The following is a 14,786-nucleotide window of genomic DNA, read 5'->3' as shown; positions in this document are numbered from 1 at the left end:
TTTAGCAACAGATTTCAAACAAACTCTAATAACCACCCCATAGCACATCTCTGCAATTCCTGGTTTTGACTTTGACTAGAAGTAGAAATATTGACAAAAATCAACGATGAGGTATAAAAATCCTCAGAAAAAAAGGATTTCCAAAACAGCTAAAACCAGGGGCTATCCTCAGCACACTACCACATGACATTTCGTGATGCGTTTGGAGCTTTTAAAATCCTACAAGGGTCCCGTCATCCCCTTAACTGTCGGTTCTGAAAGCTGATGGACAGTTTTCCCAAGAGAGGTGATGCTTCCTGGATCCCTGGCATTCTCTAGCAATACATATGAAGACCCCACATTTGCTAATATCGCTAGAGCACACACACGCTTCCCCGAACGTATGTGGACCCTGCCAGGGAGAAAGCTATAAGGTTGAGTCAGCTACAGAGGCCTGCTGGGCGGCTAGGCTTCCCTCTCGGCTAAGAGAGTAGCCTGTCCACACTCGCCTTGGGATTTAAACTCGTGCCTCCTAGACATCACCGGAGTCCCTTCCATGAATCGCTGGGACTCCCTGGGAGTAGTAACCACACTTCACTGGCACTTTCGATATTGACATGCCAGAGGTCTGTGCGCATCATATATGTTCTTTCGAAGGGTGAGCTGGCCGGGGGTGGGAAGCCTGATGTGGTCTTTACCTTCCCCCGTGTGCCTTTTTTGTTTAAAGAGATCTTCCTAGTACAGCACTTGATCAAAACATATTCGACTGTGAATGTCTCATTTCGCAAAGCATATAAGTACATCTGCTACCAAAAGATCTTTGTGCACTGCCCCCAAATTCTGGATTTTAGCATCATTATATATTAAATAAAATTGTAGGGTTGATATGTTATTTAAAAAAAAAAAAAAAAAAAAAAAGAGGCACTTCATCTCCATGCGAATTTCCACACTAACTTTTCCTGGTGACAGACAGACAGAACTTCTAATCCAGGCTTTGCCTCTTGGGGGGTAAGCGAACTTGGTCACATTCCTTTACCCAGCATGCGAAATGCTCAGGACAGTGTTTGGCACAGAGGGAGCCATCGCCGTCTCAAACTAAAAGGAATTCCTACAAAGCAGGCTCAGAAGAAATCAGGGAGAATTAAATAGCAATTTAAGAGATCACAGATTGGGGCACCTGGGTGGCTCAGTCCGTTAAGTGACTGACTTGGGTTCAGGTCATGATCTCGAGGTTCAAACCCCGTGTTGGGCTCTGCGCTGACAGCTCAGAGCCCGGAGCCTGCTTTGGATTCTGCGTTTCCCTCTCTCTCTGCCCCTCCCCCTTTGATGTTCTCTCTCTCTCTCTCTCTCTCTCTCTCTCTCTCTCAAAAATAAATAAACATTAAAAAAAAACTTTTAAAGATCACGGATTGCCAGGCGGCAGATCAGGGGTCTAGCCATCCTACCGCAGCGTTCCTGTCGTTCTAGTGATTAGCAGATGCCAAAGTACTGTGTTATTCCAGTAAAACGTAGCTGTTCTGAATTTTTCTTGGAAGTGATCATTCTGGCTGATCTTCAAACCTGAAGATCTTTAAAGCTTTAAAAAGGAAAGCTTTAAGAGCTTTAAAAAGGAAAACCAGGGGTGCTTGGGTGGCTCAGTTGGTTAAGCGTCCAACTTCAATTCAGGTCATGATCTCGTGGCTCATGAGTTCGAGCCCCGAGTCGGGCTCAGGGCTGACAGCTCGGAGCCTAAAGCCTGCTTCAGATTCTGTGTCTCCCTCTCTCTCTGCTCCTCCTCTAGTTGTACTCTCTCTCAAAAATGAATATTAAAAAAAAAGGAAAACCAGCCTTAATAAACTTAAAAAAAAAAAAAGGTATTTTCATGCTCTTTGAAAGCTGCCTCAAATATCGCGGATGTCCCAAATACTTAGAGTGGCAGAGGGTGCCTGTAGGGCAGGTGGTAGCCCCCAGCTCAGGCAGGGTCCTATGGGAGGAGCCGGGTAGATACCCAGCCTGCATGAGGCCAGCACAGGTAAGAAGTCAGCTGGAAAGACAGCCTGCCGGTAACAGGCAAGATGAAAATGTGCAGAATCGGTGCCCCTAACTTCCCCGAGTTCCCTCGCCAGGAGTTGCCTGTTGCTGCCTCGGCCTTTTCAATTGAAAATCCAATTAGCTGTGCTTAGTCAAGTGTTTATCTCTGCTTTTTGAAAGTTTAAGTGGATCTTTAACTCTTTCACTGGCTAAAAGTCTCCACAAAGGCATGTATAATTGATGCAGCACTGAATGGGGCCCTAGGTTTTTCTTCTCCGTGGTGGTTGGTTGCTTTCCTCTAGAGAAAGATATGATGGGGTGGGAGCCCGACTCTGTGACCCTCAATCAGGGCTGTTTGTAGGGGGAAGGGCCTTCGCAGGGGCAGAAACATCCACTTCCAAACAAAGCTGGGCACAAAAACGGGGAGACAGAGATTGAAGCTGGTTCCCAGGTTCAGATTCCCCTCATTATAACCAAATGCAAAGAGATTCAATTTGCTATCATTTAACCCTGGCCTTTGAGTAAGGAGTTGCAGGGCTACAAGGTTTTTGGCAGATTTTAACCATCTATTATGTTTTGAAGCACAGAACACTTCAAGCAATACTTTTATAAATTAAAAAAAAAAAATTGATTGGAATCCCTGGTCTTTGAAATTAACAAAAGAATAATACTAAAATGTTTTATTCTGTGTTGTTTGTGGGTTTTTTTTTTAACTATTTGGGTGGTCTTATATAATATCGATTTTTTAATAGGTACCCATGACATATCTGTGTCCATCTTTGTTTTTATAGAAACTGCTCAAAAATCTATTTGAAAGGTAGTAGTTTTTATTTTTCTAATGTACTCTTTCTATAATGAAACATATACTTGTGTCTCCAAAGCCCATAACAAGTATATTTCTTATGCCTTAACCCCAAGGTGCCAAATACAGTATATGCATTCTTGCTACATAAATGTGCTTTGAAATCATGCTAAATGTATTTGAGACCAACATAAGAAATATTTAAGAAATCAAAGTGAAAAGTAAAAACTGAAAAGGAAAGGCACCAGAATGGAAAGAAAGAAAGAAGTAAAATTGTTTTTATTCAGAGACAAGATTCTCTATGGGGAAAATCCTAAGGAATTCACACACACACGTGTGCACACGTGCATGCACACACACCTATGCACAAATCTCTAGAATTAATAAACTAGTTCATCAAGATGGCAGGATCCAAGGTCACCGTACAAAAAACCCATTCTATTTCCACGTGCTAGCGATGAAGAGCCAAAAATGAAATTAAGGAAACAAGTCCATTCAAAATAGCACCAAAAAACATGAAAATACTTGGGAATAAATGTAATGTGACGCGAGAGACTGAAAGCCACAAAGCACGCCTAAGAGAAATTAGAGATGACCTAAATAAATGCAGAGACATTTCATTTTCACGGATCGGCATACTTCATGCTGTTAAAATGGCCATTCTCTCCACGTTGATCTGTAGCTATAACATAATCTCTATGGAAATCCCAGCAGAATTTTTTTTTTTTTTTTTTTGCAGAAAATCTGATGCTAAAATTCGTATCAAAATGTAAAGGATTCAGGATAGCCAAAAACAATTCTGAAAAAAAAAAAAATGTAGAAAGAAAGAAAAAAGAATAAAGTGGGAGGATTTTTATTTCCTGATTTCAAAACTTACCCCAAAGCTACAGTAATGAGGACAGTGTGGCACTGGCCTAAGGCAGAGATCAATGGAACAAAATTGAGAGTCCAGAATAAATCCATTTTATGGTCAATTAATTTTCAACAAAGGTGCCAGGACAATTCAATGTGGAAAAGAAATGTTTTTTCAACAAATGCATCCAGACAATTGGATATCTACATGCAGAAAAAAAAAAAAAAGATGAACTTAAATCATTATCTCACATCATACGCAAAAACTAACTCAAAAATCAACCAAAGACCTAAATGTGAGAGCTAAAATGATAGAACATCTAGAAGAAAAATAGAAGAAAATCTTCATGGCATTCAGGTAGGCAGAAAAGTTCCTAGATATGACCCAAAAGTACAATTTTTAAATAAGATACCCTTATCTCACAAATACGCAAAAACTAACTCAAAAATCAACCAAAGACCTAAATGTGCGAGCTGAAATGATAAAACATCTAGAAGAAGAATAGAAGAAAATCTTCATGGCATTCAGGTAGGCAGAAAGTTCCTAGATAAGACACAAAAGTACAATTTTTAAAAACGTATGAATTGGGTTTCATCAGAATTAAAACGTTCAGTGCTTCAGAAGTCACCATTAAGAAATGAGAAAATCAATTTCTTAAATGGACCGAAAGATTTCAATAGGCACTTCACCAAAGATATAAGAAGGCTAATTAGCCCAATCACGTTCAGGGCCACTAATGGTTAGGGAAATACAAATGAAGACCACAATGAAACATCACTTCACACCCACAAGAATGGCTTTGGCCAGAAAGACAACAGCAAGCCTGGATGCGGTTATGGCAAGCCTGGTCCTCCAGAACCTGCCGGTGAGAATGTCAAGAAGTGCGGTCTCTTTGCAAAACAACAGCGATTTCTGAAAAGGTTAACCCTGAATTTGTCAGATATCCCAGCAGTTCCGAAGCTCCTAGTTATACACCTAAGAGAGATGGAAATAGGTGTCCACACTGGCACATGACCACTCACAGCAGCATCGTTTGTAACAAACAGTGGGAGTAATCTGAGTGTCCATCAACCAAATGGCGGGTAGATAACCAATTCTGTGGTCTATCCATAGGATGGAATATTAATTCAGCCACAGAAGGGTTGGTGAAGGATGGGTACGCACAGTGTGGTTGAGCCTCCAAAATCTTATGCTAAATGAAAGAAGCCAGAACCAAAAGACTACAGTCTACATATGGCAGGCTTCCGCTGGCACAAACGGGAGTCAGTGTGATAAACGGAGATGATCCGGTGGCAATAGGTGACGTAATGTTACATAAGCCAGGTTATTCTTCCTACACGAGGGTAACATTTGCATACTTCATGAATTAAGTACCTATTTTGGAGTCTCCTTATAATCAGACGCACTGCCCTCTAATGAGACTGGCTAGGCAGACAGGAGCTAAGTAGATTGTCAACAGACAGATGGAATTTATCAAAAGCCATGCGCCTCACTTGCATATGATGAGATTATTTCAGTGTATCTTACTGAAGAAAATGGTAACAAAATCTTAACCCCAATTGGTAAAGTGGTCTGTCTTTCAATAATCGGTATCTCTTTAAAACCATTCTTCAGATAAGCCAAACCAAGAACACTGTGTCCCTACCGAAATGAGTGTAGGTTTTACTGATAGCAAATTAGGAATCAGCATAATTGATGTCTGTTAAGACATACAATTTCCATTTAAGAAGGAGAAAAGAAGGAGAAAAGCAGCCTGTCACTTAATCTTTTTTATTCTGAAAACTGGCAATTAAAAACAAAGACTTGGCGGGGACGCCTGGGGCGGCTCAGTTGGTTAGGCTTCGGACTTCAGCTCAGGTCAAGATCTCATGGCTTCTGAGTTCAAGCCCCACTTCAAGCTCTGTGTTGACAGCTCAGAGTCTGGAGCGTGCTTCGGATTCTGTGTCTCCGTCTCTCTGCCCTTCCCCCACTCGTTCTCTCTCTCATTCTCTCTCACAACTAAATAAACATTAAAAAAAATAAAAACAGGGGCGCCTGGGTGGCGCAGTCGGTTGAGCATCCGACTTCAGCCAGGTCACGATCTCGCGGTCCGTGGGTTCGAGCCCCGTGTCAGGCTCTGGGCTGATGGCTCGGAGCCTGGAGCCTGTTCCCGATTCTGTGTCTCCCTCTCTCTCTGCCCCTCCCCCGTTCATGCTCTGTCTCTCTCTGTCCCAAAAATAAATAAAAAACGTTGAAAAAAAATTAAAAAATAAATAAATAAAAACAAAACAAAAACAAAGACAGGGCACCTGGGTGGCTCAGTCGGTTAAGCCAAGTCATGATCTCAGCTCAAGTCACGATCTCACGGTTTGTGAGTTTGAGCCCCACGTCGGGCTCTGCGCTGACAACGGAGAGCCTGCTTGGAATTTTCTCTCCCTCTCTCTCTCTGCCCCTCCCCACTCATGCTCTCTCTCTCTCAAAATAAATAAACTTAAAAAATAATAAAATGAAAACAAAGACTTAAGCATCTACCCTATTTTGTAGTGCTGTGTAACAAACCACCACAAACTCGGTGACTTGAAAGCACCACTCCTTCCTGACTCACAATTTTTGAGGACACAAATCCTGGCAGGCTCCTGGGTTTCCCGTTTAGGGGCTCACAAGGCCCAAATCAAAGTTTTGGCAGGCTGGGGACTTATCTAGAGGCTCCCGGGGTCAGGCGCATTCAACCTCGTGCAGGTTGCTGGCAGAATTCAGTTCCTATGGTCGTAGGACTCAGGTCCTGGCTTCCTGGTCGGCTCCTAGCCAACACCCACCGTCTTCTCACGTGGTCCCCTCCACCTGCAGAGTTGGGAAAGCCATGTCCAATCATTCTTGTGCTTCGCTCTCTCTGACTTCCTCTTCTGCCAGCCTGAGGAAATTCTCTGCTTTTTAAAGGGCTGGTGTGAGTAGATTAAGCCCACCCGGAACACAGTCCTGGCTTCCTCTGTAAAATCTCTTCCGCTGGATTACTTGCAGGAGTGACGTCATGAGGCCAAAGTCACGGGCCTCGCCTTCAAGTTCGGCCAACTGCACCTGCCTTTTCCTGAACTATATTTAAAGGCAACCAAATAGCCTTCGTGGATGAGCAGCCATAATAAATATGGAAAGAATGGCATAATCAGAACCCCCCCTCCCCCGCCAATCTGGCAACTTCCTAAAAAAAAAATAACTGATTTAGGCAACCAGTGTCAATGAAAATGAAACGCATGGCAGACGACAGCGTGATGAGGAGCTGACAACTGACCACATCTGAACTCACTTTAGAGACAGCACTACAGAGCGACAGCTCCGTGTCATGTGCTTCCTGCCACAAAGTGCACAGCGCCACCTGCAAAGCACTCTTGCCACAAAAGTCGAACCAATCTAATACGCTGTTAGAGCTAACTTCCAATTTATAGGAAATACAGAAAACGGAAGTGTAATTTAAATAATCCCATGAAGAAGCAAAGAGAAAAATTCAGAATGTGGAACATTCTACAATACAACGGGCCCAGTTTCTTCAAGAAGTCCGTTACCTGTGTGTGGGAAGGGGAGGGGAGGAGGGGGAAACACCTGTTCTAGATTAAAAGAGACATTATTACCAACTACAATATAAGAACATTCTTTGATCCTGAATCAAACAAACCAAGAGTAGAAGGGCATTTTTAAGTTACTCAGAAAAAATGGGGGGTGCCCGAGTGGCTCAGTGGGTTGAGCGTCTGACTTCAATTTGGTTCAGGTCATGGTCCCGAGGATCATAGGATCAAGCCCTGCATCAGGCTCCAAGTTAAGCATGGGGCCTGCTTGGGATTCTTTCTCTCTCTCTCTCTCTCTCTCTCTCTCTCTGTGCCCCCCTGCCCCCGCTACTCAAATTCTCTCTCTCTAAAAGAAAAAAAAAAAACTAAAGAAAAATATAAATATAGACTTGGAATTACAGTAAGAACCATAATCAGATATTAAACTAAGAATCATCATTTTCTTTTCTTTTTTTTTTTTTTAAATATTTATTCTGGGGAGAGCACAAGTGGGGGAAGGGCAGAGAGAAGGGGACAGAGAATCTGAAGTGGGCTCTGTGCTGACAGCAGTGAGCCCAATGGGGGGCACAAACTCATGAACCGCGAGATCATGACCTGAGCTGAAGTCAGATGCCCAATCAACTGAGCCACCCAGGTGCCCCAAGAATCATCGTTTTCATTGGTTGGGGTAGAGACTAAAGTTGTATAAGAAAACATTCGTAGTCTTTACAGATGGATATAGGGCTGAAACTCTAAAAAGAGTTTGCTAATTGCTTAAAATATTTTGGCGGGGTGCCTGGGTGGCTCAGTTGGTTAAGCATCAGACTCTAGACTTCAGCTCAGGTCATGATCTCACAGTTCGTGAGTTCAAGCCCCACATTGGGCTCTGTGCTGACACTGCAGAGCCTGCTTGGGATTCTCTCTCTCTCTCCCTCTCTTTCTCTGTCTCTCCCCTGTTTGCACAATCTCTCTCTCTCTCTCTCTCAAAATAAATAAATAAACTTAAAAAATATATATTTTGGTAGCCATGCAAAGAAAGGATGAACAAGGAAAATGTTGTAAAATAAAAAATCTGGCTGACAAACATATATGGGGGGTTATTAGTCTAATTTTGGGCATGACTAGATATTTTTATTTTAATTTTTATTTATTTATTTATTTAGAGAGACAGCATGCATCCAAGTGGGGGAGGAGCAGAGAGAGAGGGATAGAGAATCCCACGCAGGATCCATACCAGCACAGAGCCCAACGTGGGGCTCGATCTCAGGACCCTGAAATTATGACCTGAGCCAAAATCGAAAGTCAGACGCTTAAACCCGGGCACCCCCACATTTTTTCTGAGTAACTTAAAAATGCCCTTCTACTCTTGGTTTGTTTGATTCAGGATCCAAAGAATGTTCTTATATTGTAGTTGGTAATAATGTCTCTTTTAATCTAGAACAGGTGTTTCCCCCTCCTCCCCTCCCCTTCCCACACACAGGTAATGGATTTCTTGAAGAAACTGGGCCCGTTGTATTGTAGAATGTTCCACATTCTGAATTTTTCTTTGCTTCTTCATGGGATTATTTAAATTACACTTCCGTTTTCTGTATTTCCTGTAATTATAATTTATAATTATAAAAAATTATAAATTTTTATAATGAACAACTTCATTTCAGGGTTTCATTCACAGAGCATCTGCTGAGAACCAATCCCTGTGTTAAGGGCTTTGCAGACATTTCTTGCTGCATCCTCACAACTGCCTTATGCAGCAGATAGTGTTTTCACTCCCTTTTCATAGCTCAGAAAACTTAACGAAACATCAACCAGTTTGGGGTATAGCCAACAGGCCGGCGCATCGCCCGTCATCTCAACAAAGCTTCGGAGACTGAGTAAACTTTTCCATTTCACAAAGGGTTTCTGCACGCGGGCTGCAGCACAGGTTGGCGGGCAGCTCCCCCAAACCAGGCGCTAACCTCAGCACAGGGGAGGGTGGGAGGTGCCGGACGAGAGAAAAGGGGCTGATTGATAGGCAGGGGATACACGGTGAAAGGGAAGCAACAGAACGACAGAAAATCAACAAGTTGGTGACACATGGAGACAGTCATGGAAAGGGGCGGATGAACAGATGGGAGAAACAAAGGCAAAAGGCGGTGGGCGGGACGGGGGAGGGGGTGAGGGGGAGCGAAATGGGAAGAAAAGAAGACCTAGAGAGCAGGACAGATTCACTCCAACCACAGGCCACCTTCCCTCACACCAGCTGAAAAGGAGAACCCTACAGGGCAGGAGGAAGGACCAGACGGACACTGAATGTACAGCGATGTCCGGACGTAACTACAGACGTGTGTTTGGCGACGTTACCACGCACTCTTGTCTCCCCATCCCGCCCCCCCCCCGCCCCCCGTCCCACGATTGCTGCTCTTTCCTGTGACCTTCCAAGTTCAGACCTAGCTTCCTCTGCCCAGCTCCAAGCTCACGAAGGGGAAGGAAGGGAAGAGGAAGGAATCATTTATTCATTTAAGCAACTTTTAAATTCTTCAAAACAGCTTCACCGAGAGAATTCACAGGCCATCAGTGCCCAAGGAAGCTGCTCTCGAGGCAGAACCTGTGTGGCTGAGGCCAGGACGCAAGGCCACCTTAATGCCAGTAAGGGCCTCCGATCAAGGGCCCCTGGGGTCATCTTCGGGTAAGGGTTGGATCAAAACAATGGGAAGGAAAGACATGTCTGGGAGCCTGCATGTGTGCTGCGGGGACGGCGGACAGGAGCGGGGTGAGGATCAGAAAACACAACGGGAGAAATAACCTTCAGTGCATTTCACAGACTGGCACGAGAGTGCAGGCGACAGCGGGTTCGTCACAATCTTCCAGTGTGCCTTAGTAACAGGGAACCACCCGCTCGCATCACAGGTTGAGAAACACCTTCCTCTCGTAGCAACATTATGTATAATAGGCAAAAAGTGGAAATAACCCAAACATCCGCCGACGGATGAGTGGATGAACAACACGCGCACAGCCACATCTTATGGAATATCACCGAGCTTAAAAAGGAATGAAGTACCCGCACATGCCACCACATGGAGGAACCTTTAAAATATGAGAGAAGCCCCATGCAAAGGCCACGCATCGTCTGATTCCATCTGGGAGGAATGTCCACGCTGGGCGAATCCACAGGGGCAGGAATCAGATTCATGGTATCTCAGGGTGGGGGTGGGGGTGCTGATGGGTATGGAGCCTCTTCTGGGGGTGTTGGAAAGGTTCTAAGATGAGGCTGGGTTCGGGGCTGCACGACTCTGTGAACACGCTAAAAACTGCTGAACTGCACACGTGAAACGAGAGAGACGCCATGGCAAGTAGCTCTCAACAGAGCTGTAGACCTATTTTTAAATTTCAACTAATACATAAAGCGTTTCTTTCTTCCCTTGTTTCCCAAAGACACAAATTTCTCTCTCGTTACTGTGAGAGTTTTGTTTTCCATTCTTTCGTACAAAAGCAGAAGCAAAGCGGGGGGGGGGGGGGGGGGGGGTTTTTTTTTATAGAAGAGAGTTAACAAAACGCCGTGAACGCAAGGAGAAGCAGCAATGAAGCATGAGATGAAAGTCAAAGTCTTTCGACCGCTCCGTTCCATAGCCAAATCCCGACGCTCGATGCTCGGGATGTGAGATTTCTAGGTAGCTACGGGCCGCTAGCTTTCCACACATTGTGCTCTGAGCACAGACAGGGCAGTACTCCACCTGCTTCTCCGGGGAACGGCATCCAGCTTTTCACCACTGAATGTCAGGGGCTGTGAAAGAAGCTCTATCGCCTTCATAGATGGCTAAGTTTTGGAGGCTAGCTAAAAAGTCTGCCAAAATCCGAAGGCTTTTCTGCACTGGTTTCTACTTTAGTTGAACACAAGAGAGCATCATGCCGCTTTCTTAAAAAAAAAACAAAAAACTATCCAGTTCTCACAGGGTGACCCTCAGCAGTACATTTTATATTCATTGTTTCCTTTCCAAGAGCCTTTACAGAATGGCTGGACAAGGAGAACTACAAGTCAGAATAAGTCACTTCACCGACCTGAGTCTATGACTCCTTACTTATAAGGAGGAGGGCTGCCCACAATTACTTCCAAGGATATTCAGTCCCAAGGGGATCGGCCATTGTGGGTCTGTGAATCACGGAGACAGGACTAAATGCAGAAACGGAGTTCCAGGAAACTTTTGTATAACCAGTTTCTTGCAATTTTAATAAAGTCATTTCCTCGAGTATTAAAGTCATTTAAAAATGATGCCACAGTTCCTCGGCAAATCTTATCTGAGTAATTGTGGGAGGCAAGTAAAGGGAAGGAAAGAAGGTTCCAATTCTCTCGTATTCAGCTAAGGTGATTTCATGTGAAATCCTGGAATTATCTGTTTATCACATTACTATGGGCAGATTAACAAAATACCCAGCTGGCAGGCCAAACGATGAATCCTATCTGAGTTGAGAATAAAAATATAGTGTAGGAAACTTCTGGACAGCAGGAACCGATTTGGGGGGATGAAAAAAAGAAAGTATGTGGACTCCAGCTCTTATCTAACCTCTAAACAAACTGCCAGCCCTTCGGAAGCATAATACTCCAATGCTCCCCAAGCCTTGGAACCTCACACTAGAGCTATTCCTGTCCAGTCCTAACTTCTCCAAGCACTAGCTGCTGGTAATCGGAGAACACGCCTGTACATCCACACACTTGCTCCGGCCAAGCCCAGCACTGCCCAGAACTGGGTACCAGCTAGAGAGAAATGGATCCTTGACCTCTATGCACACAACAGGAGAGTCCTGGTGACCTGCTAACTAAGGCTCAGGGATAAGCCTTACTTACTGAATGGAGCCTCAGGGATAAGAGTAATTGATGGGGAACTGACAATAAGGAGCAGTGTGTAAAGCCTGTCAGCCAGTGAAAACGGATGAGATCAAGTGCGCCAGCCCCACACTTTGCAAGGAGCCGGCCAAACACAGGAGTGCAACATGTTTATGAAGACACGGGCCACCTCCTTGTGATCACGGAGAGGACAACAGCAGTGAGGAAAGGTGGGGACCTCGGAAGCGGGTCCGAAACCCAGAGCACTTCTTTCTGGTTACCAACTACCCAATCCTTTGATTTGGCAACCCCCAAACTGTCTTAAACCCTCGAATCGAGCTAGTCTGTCTCCCAAGAGCTTATTCACAAGGTCTGTTACTAGGGATGGAAGTAACCATTACGTATCTTATTGCTACATGAAATGTCCTTCATTCCCAGCCAGAGCTATAAAAGCATATAAAGCACGAAAGGCTGCATTTACACATAACTGTGATGCCACCTGAAACCACCATTAGACTGTATGCCAAATGAGTAAGTGGGACTTACCAATTTTCTGGTTAAAAATCTTGTCAAAGGTTATTTCATTTCTCTCCTGGAGGTACTTCTGCATCACACTCCGGATACTAAAAGAGAAGAGGGACACAGTTTTAACGGTGACAGCCTGCATCATGAGAAACCATCCCTAGTGTGGACAATACGTGAATGTCTTAACTCAAGGATGCTGGCTGGAGAGAGCCCTCTTACTGACAGCCGTGATCGCACGGCCGGCTGACTACACTTAAAGCTGGGAGCATCATGGCTCCAGCTGGTATCCTGTCCTGTGACTCAGGGCCAACCTGACGTGTAGACACTGGACCAAAAATAACCCCAGGGCTGTGGGAACGCTCACCCTCAACACCACCGTTCTCAAAATACATACAAGTGTGCGCGCACATGTGACACATTCCGCTAATGGATTAATGAGCTCTTTCTGAAACAAAAGCAAATGTTCCCTGGATGCATGACTGCGATCTTTAAAAACCACATTTCTATACATCAACAATAAACAGTGAAAAAACATAATTAGAAGAAGACTTCACTTAACGATAAAATAAGAAACACCAAATGCCTTGAAATAAACCCTTCAAAACATGGGCAAGGACTTTATGGGGAAAATTACAAAATGTACTGAGAGACATCACCAAAAATCTTAATAAACGGAAAAGAACACCATAGTTATGAACAGAAAGATTTAGTATTGCAAAAATTCAACATCTATCCAAGTTTATCTGTGAAATCAATTCAAACCCCATCAATATTCCACAGAGTTTTTCACAGAACATAGAAACGATTAGTCTTTATAAACTGTATCCAGAACAACACGGGATCAAGGAGAGCAAAAACATTTATGAAGAAAGAGAATAATAAGAACAGGGCTTATTATGAAATTAAAATAATTAAGACAGGATAAACAAATTGATCAATGAAATGGAATAGAGAGCACATAAATATGGAACTTTAATATATAAGCAGCAAGGCAGAGAAATGGAGAAGCTAAGGATTATTCTGTAAGTGAAAGAAAAGTGAATATCCAAATGGAAAAAGTAGAGACTGAGTCTCTATCATCCACTGGTGGGGGAAAAAATTGGCATTAGCAGCTCCCTCTTGAAAACAAACTGATTAAGGGGTGCCTGGGTGGCTCAGTTGGTTAAGTGTCCGACTTTGGCTCAGGTCATGATCTCACAGTTCATGAGTTTGAGCCCCGCGTCGGGCTCTGTGCTTGTAGTTCAGAGCCTGCAGTCTGCTTCAGATTCTGTGTCTCCCTCCCTCTCTGTCCCTCCCCCATGCACACTCTGTCTCTCTCTGTCTCTCAAAAATGAATACATGTTAAAAAAAATTTTAAACAAACTGAGGTATAATTTATATACGGTTAAATGCATATTTAAGTGTACCAACAGATGAGTTTTTCACATATAACTACTACCCTAATCAAGACGTAGAATATTTCTATCTCCCCAAAAGATGCCCCTTTGCAATCAGTCTCCCCATACTCTAAGATCCAAGCAAATACTGATCTCCTTTCTTTTAGTATGGTTTACCTCCTCCAGTTTGAGAATTTTACATAAATAAAACTACACAATATGTTGTCGTGTGTCTGACTTCTTTCACTTGACATAAGCAAGCTTCATCCATAGTGTTGTGCACTAAGTATTTAGGCCCTTCTCATCGCCAAGTAGTATGTCATTGCATGAATACTCCACCATTTATCCATTCATCTGTTGATAGACAATTGGGTTGTCTCCAGCCTGGGGCTATTGCAAATAAAGCCGCCTTAAATATCTGTGTGTAAGTCTTTTTACAGGCACGTGTTTTCATTTCTCATGGGTAAATATCCAGGAGTAAAACTGTTGGTCACGTGGTTAATTATATTTAACATTATGAAAAACCTGCTGAATGATATTCCAAACTGACTGTATGACGTTACATCCCCACCAGCAACACATGAAGTCCCAGCTGCTCCGTATTCCTTGCCAACACTTTGGTTGTCAGTCTTTTCGGTTTTACCCACTGTTAGGCAGTGTAGTGGTAGCTTATTTTAATTAGGATCTCGCTAATGGGTAAGGATGTTGAGTACGTTTGGACACGATTATTGGAGTACTTCTATCTCCTGTGAGGCATGGGGTGAAGTCTTTTGCCTACCTTTTAATTGAGTTACTTAATTGAGTCTTATGACTCAATTGTAAAATTTCTATGTCCTGGAATCGAGTCTAGTGTCCGATTTACATGATCATAATATTTTCACCCAGTCCATACCCTGTCTTCACTTTCTTCATGAAGTCCTTCTAAGAG

The 14,786-nt window shown here is 43.6% G+C and overlaps 1 protein-coding gene across 2 annotated transcripts in view; it reads right to left on the bottom strand.

The window, feature by feature from the left end:
• GRK3 (G protein-coupled receptor kinase 3) overlaps nucleotides 1-14,786 on the bottom strand; it is a 131,443-nt gene that overhangs the window by 92,992 nt on the left and 23,665 nt on the right. Inside the window, exon 2 of one of the 2 annotated variants that reach the window (XM_049620628.1) lies at nucleotides 12,504-12,580. In XM_049620628.1, the coding sequence (XP_049476585.1) occupies nucleotides 12,504-12,580 (77 nt within the window). Of the gene's footprint in view, nucleotides 1-12,503; nucleotides 12,582-14,786 lie in introns of those variants that run through there. The other variant, XM_049620629.1, reaches the window with a different exon arrangement.

Source organism: Panthera uncia, assembly GCF_023721935.1.
Source record: "Panthera uncia isolate 11264 chromosome D3 unlocalized genomic scaffold, Puncia_PCG_1.0 HiC_scaffold_8, whole genome shotgun sequence".
Taxonomy (NCBI): Eukaryota; Metazoa; Chordata; class Mammalia; order Carnivora; family Felidae; genus Panthera; species Panthera uncia.
The sequence above is the reverse complement of the archived record's forward strand: the minus strand, read 5'-3'. Positions and strand labels throughout refer to the sequence as shown.